Source organism: Rhamphochromis sp. 'chilingali' (genome assembly GCF_963969265.1).
Source record: "Rhamphochromis sp. 'chilingali' genome assembly, chromosome: 2".
NCBI classification, from domain to species: Eukaryota; Metazoa; Chordata; class Actinopteri; order Cichliformes; family Cichlidae; genus Rhamphochromis; species Rhamphochromis sp. 'chilingali'.
This window is the reverse complement of record NC_137930.1, coordinates 42,880,312-42,894,842: the sequence shown is the minus strand read 5'-3', so window position 1 is coordinate 42,894,842 and position 14,531 is coordinate 42,880,312. Positions and strand designations below refer to the sequence as shown.

General features: G+C 39.2%; 1 protein-coding gene across 2 annotated transcripts in view; it reads left to right on the top strand.

The window, feature by feature from the left end:
* Positions 1–14,531, top strand: part of LOC308393164 (synaptic vesicle glycoprotein 2B-like) — a 50,585-nt gene that overhangs the window by 3,228 nt on the left and 32,826 nt on the right. Inside the window, exons 2-8 of one of the 2 annotated variants that reach the window (XM_080876698.1) lie at positions 3,362–3,565; positions 3,729–3,940; positions 5,117–5,343; positions 8,061–8,241; positions 10,920–11,071; positions 12,140–12,273; positions 12,517–12,606. In XM_080876698.1, coding sequence (XP_080732824.1) covers positions 3,768–3,940; positions 5,117–5,343; positions 8,061–8,241; positions 10,920–11,071; positions 12,140–12,273; positions 12,517–12,606 — 957 coding nt within the window. In that variant the 5' untranslated portion in view covers positions 3,362–3,565; positions 3,729–3,767. Of the gene's footprint in view, positions 1–3,361; positions 3,941–5,116; positions 5,344–8,060; positions 8,242–10,919; positions 11,072–12,139; positions 12,274–12,516; positions 12,607–14,531 lie in introns of both variants that reach the window. The other variant, XM_080876697.1, reaches the window with a different exon arrangement.

Below are 14,531 nucleotides of genomic sequence, written 5' to 3'. Positions count from 1 at the left end.
ATTACTTGAAGTCAGTGACTGCTGCTTGTTTGTGGGTCTTCTTGTATTTAGTTTGGTTAAAAACTGAAAAACATGCTCTACTGGGTTCAAAACAGTTGGCCACTGAAGAATATATAATTTCTTTCCCTTGAGAAATTCTTGGGTTGCAATTGCAGTAAGCTTTGAGTCATTATCCATTTGTACTGCAAAGCACTGTTTTTGCAGCATTTTGCTGAATCTCACAGAGATAGGTAGGTAGGGCCCATGGCCCTACTCCAGGAAGTAGATTTTGCTAACAACTCTGAGTCTGTTAAACTGGAGATGAGGGAAATTCTGGTTTGGTAAATGGTAAATGGACTGGTTTTTATACTCTCTGAGCACTTAAAGCAACTCATTGCCTCTTGCTTCATTCACCCATTCCCACCCATTTGCACAAGCACTTCCCCCCCCCCAATGCTCTTTCTCTTTAAGTGCTTTCTAGCTAACATCTTGATACACGTTCAATCATCCACAAACGAGCTAACTTGTCCCGCCAGGACTCCAGGACTGTACACATCCTGGACGGGGAGGAACACTGGTTTGAGCGGGGAGTAAAGGAGGCCATTTACATGAAAATCGAGGAGGGGGCCTAAGGGTACATCTTTCACCATCTTGTGATGCTGTGATTGCAGCCATTCCCCAACTCTCTGTGAATGATACTCATGGCCATTGATCAATGAGCTTTGGTCAGTGGTTGTTGATCAATGGTCATGACAATTTGCATATTAATGATCATGAAAGTGACCTCATGGCCCATTGTTAGTCAGTGGTGCTAGTTTTCATCATTATGCAAAAGTACTGTTTATATTGTTGGGTAAACCTGCAGTCAGCTGAGACTGAAGAATTCACTTGGATGACGATGAAACGTTTCTCCCACTGAAAATACTAACAGAATTAACTTTTTAGGGCAGCTAGCGTTTGGTGTCCAGCCTTTCTCTGTAGGTATCTTCACACCTACTCAGCTCCGGCTTCACACTGTATCCTTCTCAACATATCCTTGATCCCAGAGATAAAGATTCCTTTCTTTTCATTCACTAGGATCTCCAGGTCACTGGTGATCCAGGGCCTGTTGCTGAGAAAACAGCATAGAGTCCTGATTGGGATAATTGTATACTCAGAGAAATTTATATAATCAGTGATGTAGTTTGTTATGTTGTTGATGTCATCCTCATGTGGATCACAGAGCACATACAAAGCACAACTGAGTGGCAACAGGAAGTCAGGAGCATGCTGTTAACCTGGTCCTGGTACCACAACCTGGTCCTGTTAACAGTAACAAGTGGGGTGAGGGCAGTGGCTCTATATTAAATCCTTGCATGTATGCATTCAAAAGGACCAGAGTTTTATAGCCCTTTTCCATTAGCACCTACTCAGGTCAGCTCGGCACAGATCGATGAGGTTTTTGGGGTTTTCCATTAGGTCAAAAGTACCGGGTACCTTTTTAGCAGCTACTGGCTGGGGTTCCGGCGATCTGAAAATGTGACATCAACAGACTTTATGCCATTGATTGGCTGGTCAGTGGCGTCAGTCAATGAGTTATGAGTGCATTTTCTTTATGAAAATCAAAAACGCTATTTTGAAACCTGGCAATGAAGTAAACAGCTGCACAGAAACAACACCATGGTCCCCGTCTGACGAAAAGCTACAGACTGAGCAGCTGGTATACCATCAGCCCAACGTCCACCTTTGTTGTAGTGTTTATATCCCATCACAAGATGTTCAGCCACGTTGCTATAACAACTCCATGCACATTAGATGGTACTCAAATGTAAATGAGAAGCTGAGTAGTGCAACCTCGAGCCAATCCAAGTAGGTCCTAATTGAAAAAGGGCTTTACTTTCCTGTGTTTTGCAGTCCACAGTAAACCTTAAATGTTTACGGTTTTACTAGCGTTTATGTTGAATGCTGCCATGTTGAGTTTGCTAACTGGATAGTTGGCAGAGTGGAGTCATATTTATATAGTTAAAATCAGCGCTGATGGTGATGAATGCCACTGGATGCCTACACTGTAGGTCGCAACAGTTGTGTGTCTGAGTTTTAGAGGTCTACAGATGGTGCAAAGTGCAGCTGCTCGCATTTTAACAAGAACTGGGAAATTTGAGCACATTAGCCCTGTACTGAACTCTCTTCATTGGCTACCTTGTCAGGTTTGAGCAGATTTTAAGATTTTTCTATATGTCTTAATTCTACAGCTTTTAGTTTTTAAATTTTTTATTGTTTTTAACTTGTATTGTGTCTCTTACCTGTATTGCTATGTATCACTTTTATTTTATTTATCCCTTTAGTTGTACAGCACTTTGTTTGAAAGCGCTTTATAAATAAAGTTAATAATAATAATAATAATAATAATAATAATAATAATAATAATAATAATAATAATAATAATAATAATAATAATAATAATATTATTACTGATGTCGCTTGCCACTGCTCCATGGTGGTAAATACTGCTCACTAATAGTGCAGGAGAATTCCTGTGGTAAATAATAGCCTCAGCTAAAAGTTCAGTTTCAGGCAACCAGAGATATTCCTATGTGCACATGTCCTGGATTGCACCACCTTTCATTAAGAAGCACTACAATGTCTTCTTGTTTCTTCTTACTGCTCAGCTTGGTGTCTCTGTCAGCCTGAATAATGAAAAACCTGCGTACGCAGCCATGTCTCTGTGAAGTGTAGCAGACTGCACTCACTTTCCTCTCTCATGTCTTATTAGCACCCACAGCTTGTCCATCATTCTAGCCTTTGTTTTGATTCCTAGCAGGGTAGATAAATTCACTATCACTAACAACACACCATAATATTTATGTTTTGGTGCTTAAAAAACACATCTACGGATAGAGACTGATCAATGCTCTGCATATGGCTTATTGAGTGAGTCAAAAATACACAACAGTGGCAGTACAGATGAAAAAGAAAAACGTTTTACTACTGTTTATGTTGCATGCTGCCATCTTGGATTGCTAGCTCACTTCAAATCTGAGTTGATTTCCGACTGGGAAGTCGGAATTTCCAATTTCTGAGTTGTTCAGGAAAGCACCATAAATGATGGATAATGAGCCAAGGAAAGCAAATCTAAAAGAAAGGCACAAGGGACAACAAACTTTTAAAATAAAGAAGAAAGTTTGAAAAGAAACCAAATGGGGAAACACAGTCATACAAATGAACTTAATACGCAGAGCAGAGTGCTCATCAGCAGTAACCACCTCCATCATCACCACTATCACCACCACCATAATCAGCAGAAAAAATAAATACGTTTAAAAAAGCATATTTTGGTAGGTAAGGTCTTCTGTGTTCCAAGTGTCACAGTGTACAATAAACTAACCAGTTTTTTTGTTTTCAGGAGCGAAGAGAGGACCTTACAGGAATTTGGAATTACCACTAACAGCACCATAAGAAGCACAACATGGAGCAGAAGTTACTGATGAAACAGACACGTTTTGTTTTATTGGGACAGTCACACCTGAATAGGCTGCACTGCAAATCATACAGACTGATGGTGTGATGTCATTAATAGACCTTTATTTGCTATTAAGTTTAAAAACCAGTAAGTGGAGTAAAGTGACTAATGACCCTGAAACTAGTTTTTAAGGGTAGTAAGTCAGTATGATTAACTAAGAACTCCAACTGCTATTTTATGACAACTATATTTTTCCCTAAAATTCAGAACTGACATAATTAACAAGCCAAACAAAACCTTTTATTTACAGTTATATTAACAGTTAGAAAAGCTGGTCTAGTAGGCCAAGATGGCTGACCACTACCAGAACAACATATACAACCAAGGAGACTACCCTCTTCAGGAAGACGATGCAGCAAGTGATGTGACTGAAGGACATGATGAAGAGGATCAGATGTATGAAGGAGAATATCAAGGGATTCCACATCCTGATGACACAAAGGCTGCACAGAGAGCTGCATGGTGAGGCACTGCATATTTAATGTTTCTGGGCACTCTCACTGTAGAGTGGTAGCTGGTGGTGAGGGGGTCTCAGGAAATCTGAAAAATGGATCAGTCATAAATGGATTTACAAGTTTGTGCCATATCACAGAAACTAAATAAAAAGGGCCACTGCACTGGAGTTTAAACTTTGTTTTATATTTAATAATTGTTTTACAGTCTGTTTAAATATTAGTGTACATTTTTTAGTATCAAAATATACTGAAAGTGTCTGAACTAAAATGCAGAATCATATATAATACTGGATTATAATTATTATTCATTATTGTGCATATTTCTTTAATGTTGCAGAGGGAATATACTGCTATTTAAGTTTATCTGTAATAATAAATAGTATATCATTAAAATCAGCAACCCCCCCCAAACTAAACGTTACTTAACCCTTTCATGCATAATTATGACAGCCTCAATTAGGATTTTTTCTTAAGTATATATATCCATCTTTAGGCATGAAAAGGTGAATAAAGTACTTAAGAAAAAAAATCCTGATTGAGGTTGTCATAATTCATGCATGACAGGGTTAAATAACAATAATTACAATGAAACACGTCATATATCTATAGTAACATTAAACGACCAGTGGGTGGCAGGGTATGGAGTGACACATCAGTGTCCAGTGTAGTGGTTTATGTGCAAGTATACCATCAACACTGACACAAGTACAAGAAAACAGCCTTTGAATAGCTGTCCACTGTAGTGACCACTATGCATGAAAGGCTTAAGCTTAGATAAGAAAAAAAAGTCAAAACACTGTAAATACAGGAATGCAAAAATTAAACCTCAAAAATTGGGCACAAAACCTAATAATTTCCATGATAGCATATCTGAGAGTGACAGCAATAATAACCAGATATAGGGCAGGGATAGCACAGTAGGTAGCGTGGTCACCCCATGATCAGAAGGTAGGGGGTTTGAATCCACTGAATGGCTACCCTGAAGTACCCCTGAGCAAGGTAGCGTCCATACACACTGCACCCCGGGTGCCTGATTTGTGGGCGCCCTCTGCAGAGAGAGTAATTTCCTCAAGAGATCAATAATGTATTCAGTATTATCATATATTCAGGACAGTGTAATCAGATCTGGTTTTCAGTGTAATCAAAGATTCACATTTTCTTTTGTCTTCATGGCTTCTTCCAGGGCTAAACCTCAAACAGGTAGCAGTGCAGCATCTGATCTAGAGGAGTTATCTGAGCAGTATGAGTACATCATGGAAGAATGTGGTCATGGGAAATTCCAGTGGATGCTCTTCATAGTGCTGGGCCTGGCTCTAATGGCTGATGGAGTTGAGTGTTTTGTGGTTGCATTTGTTCTACCGTCTGCAGAAAAGGACCTGTGTCTGTCCAATGCAGAGAAAGGAATGCTGGGTAAGCATTAGCTGTAGTGATTGTTGTTTAGAATAAGCACAATCCGAGGTCCCTTCCTTCTCAATTTGAGCACTCAAAGTACTTCACACATTCATACACTGCCTTTATCTACCTTCACACACACACCCAACTCACCTGTTAATGTATCAGGGACAACTGGGGATTCAGTATCTTGAATACTTTGACACATTGACAGGAAAGGATGAATCCTCCAATTTTCCAACTGGTAGATGACCCACTCTACCCACAGGTGCACTACATCTGTGTTGTTCTGTCAAAGCAAGCAGTGCTTGTCCAGCCGTATTTGGACAATGAGGCAGTTTTGTATAGTGGCTTTTAAATCAAAAGTGGAAGATGTAATTGAAGTGAGGACTAATTCAAGGGGTTTAACAAAAGCATTTCATTAACTGTTTAGGGAGCTACATTAATTTTCATAAAAAGCTCCACATCTCAGGGATTCATACCCAGATGAGGCCTGTTCCCTTTATATTATCAAAAATGTAGAAAATAAAAGATCTGGAGTATATTCCAGATCGATTAAGTGTATTTGCTAGCTTTTTTATAGGAGTCATTTTATAATCAGGTTCTTAGGTGCTTGTACTACTTCAACAGTGTGCCTTAAACAATGCCAAGGTGCCATAACATCAGAAATGATTTTTTTCCTAATGCTTCACCAAAAGCATTATTACTTAAGCTGGAGAATATTCGTTTTCCTTTTTGCTTGCAGCTTTTAGCTGGTAGTTTTTTCTTGCTGTCAACCCAGGCACATGAACACAGTAAGTCTGTTTGCCTTATCACAATAAGATGTTGATGTGATAAATGGGCACCACAATAGATTTTTTTTTATATATATTGAAATGTTTCAGTGGCAACAGATTAAGATGTACCGGAAGGTGTTAGTTATTATATCACTGATGAGAAAAACCTGAAAATGACTTTGCAGTAGTCAACACTATATCCAGGTATCATACCAAGATAATTTGGCATTGATGAGAAATCTCATGTAGCTCCCTCTGCTGTGACCCTTTCAGCTACTGATGCAATTTTTCACCCCAGTAGCAAGGCTGAACGTGTAATAGACACGCCAGTCCACCGAGTCCACTTCACACTTTGCCTCCTTAAAATGTGAAATGAATACGCATGCAGAAGTTGCATTACCTGCAGGGGAAGATAATATATTAGATACAAGAAGTCGTTAGTGAACAAAAAATGTCTGGGCTGTAAGTGAGGCTTTCTTTTTACCTCTGGTAATTGTTGAGCCAAATGACTCGAGATGAAAACGGTATTTTTCTGAGGAAAAGTCACCATGTGAATCAGGTTTTCGCTTGTGATGTTTGTTAGTTTCTATCAGTTTAAAATCTAAAAAGTAATAAAATCTTAGTTTGTGTGAACTGATGCAAACAGGAAGAATAAGTTATTCATGTCTGTAGTTGTTTGTAGGTCAGTTAATTTCTCCGCAGTGAATTTAGTAGTCAAGTAAAGTACTACACTTTGTTTAAGAAAGGTATTCGTGTAATATATGTAATACTTTACTTTTTTTTCTTTTTGAGTAATAACCTTAACAGCAATCTCAACAAAAGAGGGGAAATGCCTCCGACACGCACAAACATTTGACAACGCAGTATGCAGTCAATTTACACAAATGTAATGTAATGAGATGCTGCTTAGTGATGGTGGTAACTCTCATTGATGAGAATGACAATCAATAAACGCTCGAATCAACAAGTGATATAGATAATCGAATCGGAATTGCTAAATTCTTATCAGTTCCCATCCTTATCCCCCACTGGTCACAGCATATGGCTGCTGCCTGAGCCTGGTTCTGCCAGAGGTTTCATAACATCAGAAATGATGTTTCCTGTTAAAAGAGAGTTTTTCTTTTTTTCCCTGATGTCTGAATTTTAAGGTTTTCTATTTATTAATGTAGGGTGCTTACCTTCCAATATAAAGCACATTAAGGCGACTGCTGTTGTGATTTAGTGTTTTATAAATAAAACTGAATTGAATTGCCAAGGTTTGATCGAAACCGATATTGTCTGTTCGTGTTCAGAATCAGTAGAGTGACACACCAATTCTTTTTGTACTGACCTTGAAAAAAGCATATGGGTGCTGCCCAGGTGTCCCTGGACCTTTGTGAAACAGATATTTTACACGTGGTGTAAAATATCTGATGATGAGTCACAGTTATCCTGTGTTGCATGGCCATCTGTACACTGGTTTAAAATATTGTCAGCATGCCAATCTGGCACCAATCAGTGTTAAATGCTTGCCTAAGGCTAAAGCAGTCTGCTCATGAAAGTCCATACCAAACAAGGTAAAGAAGGAATTTGATTTCATATATTTCTGCAGAGCATGTTTGATAATAGGTGTGTCATGGTAGAGTGTGATGAAGTGAGGAAAAAGCAAAAAAGTGATCCGTTTATTTAGGCTGGTATAAATCCATGGGAAAGAAAACAAAACCAAATTTAAGAGAAAGTTAAATAAATAAGTTGGGAACAAACAGCCAGAATACACAGTGAAGACACAAGCAAACGACAAACTGAGGCTTTAGATATACACAGACACAAAAGGCAATCAGGGAGGAGTAGAAACACCAGGGTAACAGAGATGAAACCAATCAGATGTGGTTTTGATTTTGAGTATATTGAGGTTTTGCAACATATCCTTAGTATTAAATAATTTGATATGGCATCCTCTATTACTTCTTCTTTGTGCAGGTCTCATCGTTTTCCTGAGCATGATGGTGGGAGCATTTCTGTGGGGAGGACTGGCAGACAAAGTTGGCCGTCGGCAATGTCTGATTCTGGCATTATCTATAAACTGTATCTTCGCATTTATGTCTTCCTTAGCTCAGGGTTACAGCTTCTTTCTCTTCTTCAGACTTCTTTCTGGCATTGGGTAATGCACGCACACACACGCACACACACACACACACACACACACACACACACACGCACACACACGCACACACACGCACACACACACACACACACACACACACACACACACACACACACACACACACACACACACACACACACACACACACCTACAGGGCAGTGGACACTCTTTCAATGATGAGATGTAATCATTATGCAAATGTACTGTTTATAAGGGGGAAACCTGCAGTCAGCTGAAACTGAAGAAGTCACCTGATGATGATGAAATGTTTCTCCTACTGAAAACGCTACATCCAGATGCACAGAACCAACTTTCTGGGACTTTGATTCTAAAAGCTTTGATTCTTACATTTTCAAGCATCAGAGTCCAACAAAGTTACATTGGCTTCAAAGACAGTTTCACTGATGCTGGTTAACAGGAGCTAACAGCAGCGTTACCAACAGTTCAGCATATCCTCAACAACTCACCTCAGTAATGCTCTCATCAGCCGAATTGAGCTTGTCTGACTCTCTGACTGTCGGACTCCTTTCACACAGTTTTAAAGCCTTTTTCAAAGTAAATTAGGGTGGATGCTTTTTACCCCACATTAACAGCTGAGGTAAACAGTGGACTGACAGCCATCCAGAGATAGGGATGGCTGTTGGATCTAGAGCTGGTCCAGACAGCAGCAGAAACACACTAAACAGCCTTATAAGCTAAAGTGTAAATGTAATATTTTGGTCTCTCTTAGTTAACTAAAACACATTTGTCCTATAGCAGCTACCATAGTGAAGATTATCAACTGAAGCTGGAGTAAAACACATCTTAGTTGACTGGAATCTCCTCAACCCAAGTGCAGAACATTTTTTTACACAGTGTAGAAATAAATGAGGTTCCATATTGAGCCAAATTGCATTCACATGGGACACATTTGTTTTCAATGTTTTTCTTATAATGGTCATGGCTATCTTTTCTAATTTAGCCAAGACAAGTGTGTTTTCTGTCAAATTAAGTTAAATTAAGTTTGCAGTTGCTGTGCTTTAACTTACGAAGGTGTCAAAATGGTGTAATTTAGGTCATTGGGTTAAAAACAATACACGTAAAAGACTTAAAAGTGTTTGAGAAAGAGATCTGGATTGTACTCTTGATGAGGGAGCATGGAATTCAATTATTTCTGAAAATGGGCTTTAAATCAGGGAGGCTAGAGGTAAATTTATCCGATATAAAATTCTCAGCAGGTACTATTACATACCAACAAGGCTTCATAAAATGTGCATGAGTAAAGATGACGTGTTGGAAATGCCAAGAAGCAAAAGGATGCTTTGTGGGAATGTCCAGTGGTCTTCCCAATATGGGAAATTGTTTTAAAATACATGGAGAGCTGGGACAAATGTAAATTACAGAAATCACCAAGATTGTGCCTACTGGGGGACAGGGGTGAGGTGCCACATCTAGATAAAGTGACACGTGTTCATCTTATTTTAACACCATTGAAAGAATCTCAACCCTGAATGTGTGGAGGGAGAGAATGACTGAAAATGTGGCATGTGGGAAAATGCTGGGAAGACTGAGCAGCAAAACACAGATTCTAGTAGAACAATGGGACAGTTTTTGTTTGTATGTATCTACAGCATCCGGGTAAGTTATAGTTTGGATCAAGTGTCTTGTGTGTGCAACAATAATCAAGCACTGGTTGATCCCTCTGGTGTCTCTCCTGGAATTTCTAAATATGAACTTCTTAGATCAAATCTTCTGAACTGCTCATCTGACAGGAGACAAAGGGAAGAACCACTTATCTATTCGGAACAACCCATTGTGGCGTCTAGTCACCGTTGTTCACATCTATCACCCGATGTCCAGCTACATCCTGTTATCCTCTCTCTTACTTTTCTACATACACGATTTAAAACAAAGTTGAAACTTTAAAATCACTTCATTACATTTTCTTCTTTTCTATGTTGTCGTGTAACATGACTTCTTAGTAATTCCCATTTGAACATTCAGTTACATATGGATGCACTTCACTTCATGTTTCATTCATTTTATCCAATTTCACTTCAATTAGATTTATCGGTAGCTCATTCTCACATGAACATCCATCTGCACATCTTTTTATTTCAAATGCTTGGGAATACTTTTTCTCTTCAAAACTCTGTAAATATAATTTATTTTATTAAATCATACACCTCAAAGTCAAGAATTATTTTAGAGTTACCTTAGAGTCAGACAACCCACCCCAATCTTCTTACATACACATATACGCACATAACCTCCAAGGACACAGTCTCCACACGGTCTCTCACCACACGACTTGCATCCATGTTCCATTACAGTGATGTTGGTCATGTTTCCAGACTGACAGCACTTCAACTCCAGTGACGCTGAAGGAGGCCAAACTGAATTCTGGGGTGGCAGTGCCATCAAATGTCACCTTGTTGCGGTTTAGAATGTGATACAAATTTCAAATGAACTCTTGTTGCCTCCAAGAAAACGTCGGCTTTGCTCAGAATATCTTTACATATCTTTGCTCTGTGATTTTCAGTGGACGTTTTCTAAAACACAACCTGCTTTTGTGTAGCATCTGTTTTCTTCATTTTTTTGCTCTGGGGGAATATAATAATCTTTAAAATAATGTTGTGGCTGATTATTATTTAAATAATAATCCTTACTATCTTCTTTTCTGTCTTTGCTCTCAGTATTGGTGGCACAGCACCGATCGTGTACTCGTACTTCTCAGAGTTTCTTCAGATGAACAAGAGAGGAGAGCATCTGTCCTGGTTGTGTATGTTCTGGATGATTGGTGGGATCTATGCTTCATTCACTGCCTGGGGAATTATACCCAGATATGGTAAGACAGTTTTAAAAATGAAAAAGGATACTTTACATTCTTGCTTGTGAGCAATACTGACCAGTGAGTGCATTCACACCTTTGGTGGATGTGGTTTAGGAGAAAATGGAGCTAGACTTCTTATTGAAGAGCTGTGGTTCAGCCCCTTACTATGCCAGTCTACATGCCACGTATATTTTTAAATACTGGTTGCAACCTTTGAATAAGAGTGGAAAAATATTGATATATTCATTGCTCTTTAGATAGATTTTTGACACATTTGTGAATAGTTGTGAATCTATTCACAACTATCTATTCAATAGTGAATCAATAGTTTTTTTTGTCAGCCATAAAAAGCTAATCAGTTGTAACTTTTGCTGCCCTCTTGGCCAGGTCTCCTTTGGAAAGACATTTTAATCTCAATGAGACTTTTTATTTATAGGATAATGAAGATGGATGAAATTAATCTCAGTGACCTCAACCTCATTGTTAGAGGTGCAACCTGTTAAGTCTTACATATCAGCAGCACAGTAGTGCAGTGGTTAGCATTATGGCTAGTACTTGTTAAGAGAACTATCCCAGTGACAAGGCACTGTGCTACTAAAGGTGCAATAGGAGTCTCTATTTTAAATGGCTCTACAATTTCACACCAATACGATTCTGTAGGTTATGGCTTTCTGCAGGTTTTTAGTGCTGGGGCTCATTCAAACCTCAAAGTAATGCACAACGTTATCCTGTAGTTTTTGAGTTGAGCTAGCTGTTGAAAAACAAACCAAAACAAAAGATTTCCTCTGTTCTGTCTGGACTAAATACCCTGAACAGTCTCAGCTGCAAATACATACAATTACAGTAAACTCAGAGAGGAAACATGCATCATTTACCACCTGCATTGCTTAATGCTGCTCTGAATCACTGTTTATGATACATTTCTACTTCTGACAGTTTGAAGTAAAACCTTAGTATTTTTCTCAAAACTTGTAAACAGTGATTTGTGTGTGTGTGTGTGTGTGTGTGTGTGTGTGTGTGTGTGTGTGTGTGTGTGTGTGTGTGTGTGTGTGTGTGTGTGTGCGCGTGTGTGTGTGTGTGTAGGCTGGGGCTTCAGTATGGGCACAGAATTTCAGTTCCACGCTTGGCGAGTGTTCGTCCTGGTTGCGGCTCTCCCTGCAATTGCTTCTCTGGTTGGACTTACCTTTATGCCCGAGAGCCCACGTTTCCTCCTGGAGGTGAGACTGTTAGCATAGTGTTTCTTTGTACACCTGCCTGCAAAGTGTACACATGTGGAAAGAACATAGCTGGCATAGTTGTTAATCAATTTAAAAGAGACGATGAAAGTGTTTTTGGAGATCACCGAGATAGTTCACATTCACTATAGATGAACACTGACAACAGTTTTTTTTTCTTTGTAACGTTTTTCCATGGCTGTGTGTAAGTTTGAATACATCTGCCTGTGTTTGTTTATGGAGCAGAATGGCAAACATGATGACGCGTGGATGATCCTAAAACAGGTCCATGACACTAACTGGAGAGCCAAGGGGCAGCCGGAAAAAGTCTTCACTGTAAGTAAATGATTTTAATTAATAATAATGATTCTTATTGCACTTTCGAATAAACTGATTTTCTTATTTGATGGTAACTTTTTAAATGTTTATTTTCAACAATAAAACGAAACCGCTCAAGGATAACTAACAGCTTACGGCACGCATTAATGTTAAGTGAAGATTTTCACTTTTTTATAAGTGTCATATCTGAATTTACCTTTACTTACCCATGCACTGACACGTAAATATATTGCTCTAGTGAGATATTTAGTAACACAGTCATTATTCTGGTACTGTCATGGTTTCCTGCTTCTTTTTTTTTGCATCTAAAGAGACATCTGTGGCTTTTAATTTGTTGATGGAGCAATAATCTATTATATTTATCAATCTGCTTGTATTATTGGCTGAGTGTCTGCCCTTGATAAAAAGAAAAAACTGTTTGGTCAGAATATATTGTGAATGGAGTGATTTTTTTCTAGCTGAATGGGAGCATAGGATCTTTGCCGGGTTTAAGTATTAGACTAATGATGTTTGTAGATAGAGTCTAATCGTTCTGAATTTGAGTGACCATTCTGAAAAAAGTAGGAGCCGGTGTAGGCCAAAATTCTTTGTAAAATTATGCTGAAAACTATCTTGACCTGGGGCTTTATTTCTCATGAGATGCTGTTGGGCTTCATCATTCAGACATTGAAAGCGGTGAATCCAGACACACAATCTGTTCTTCAGTTTTAGATTAGATGAGATAGATTAGATTAGATTAGATGAGATAGAGCTTTATTAACCCATCTGGTGGGTTTCTCTGGGAAATTCAGCTTCCAGTTGCAGAACACCAACAGAAGTTGCATATTACAGAGTTAGAATATCAAATAAAGGGGAATGAGGGAGTGCGAACATAAGTATAAAAATATAGCATATATACACAAATATAAATACTAGTGCTGTCAGCGTTAAGCTTGTTAAAATGATGTTAACGCCATAAACGCATTATTGCCCCGTACGTGGGGCTGCACAATGCTAATGCATTGATGAGCTAACCACGCTAACACGTTGACTCCGTGCAGCCCCACGCACGGGACGATCCGCGTTAATGAGCTAACGGAGATTTGTCACGTTAATGCGGTTATGGCGTTAACGTCATTTTAACAAGATTAGCGCTGACAGCACTAATAAATACAGAATATATCATAGAAATAAATAGGAATACTAGTGAAATATACTCATTAAAGAGATGTAGACAGCCAAAGTCTAATGCACATTTCAACAATTGCAAGACTATTGCACAGTGATTATTGCACAGTGAAAAAACACTACAGCTTAGTCGCCCTCCTTTATCCTCCTGTTTCCCCTCACTCTCCCCTCCAGTGAGGAGTTAAACAGTTTGATGGCATGTGGGACAAAGGAGTTTTTAAGTCTGTTGGTCCAAGATTTTGGGAGGAGCAACCTGTTGCTGAGCAGACTCCTCTGGTTGTTTATGACCATATGCAGAGGATGCCCAACTTTCTCCATAATGTCCTGCAGTTTCTTTAATCCTCTGAGAGTGATCAAGATGGCGCCGAGTATGGCAGCCTCGTCGCGAGCTCCCCCAAGCAACGGCTTTCTTCTGTGTTTAATTTTACTTTACCTTTATTTTTTCACGAGCAGCACTTGTCTCCTTGTGTACGACCGACAAACCTTACTGGACATAAAAGACGGTCTTTCTTATAACTTTCCGGAGTTCAAGTTTTGCAACACGGACGCTCCGTTTGCAGACCCCCCATTCATCCCACCGAGACGCCTTTGTTCTCTGGCCCTGGAGGCCGCAAACGCCGACGCAGAGGGAGAAGATCTGGCGTTCTGGTTCGACTGAGACGGCGCACTTACAGACCACCGTTACCCAGTTTATTACTGGCTAATGTGCAGTCTCTGGAGAACAAGCTGTGCGAGCTTCGGGCACGGATCTCATT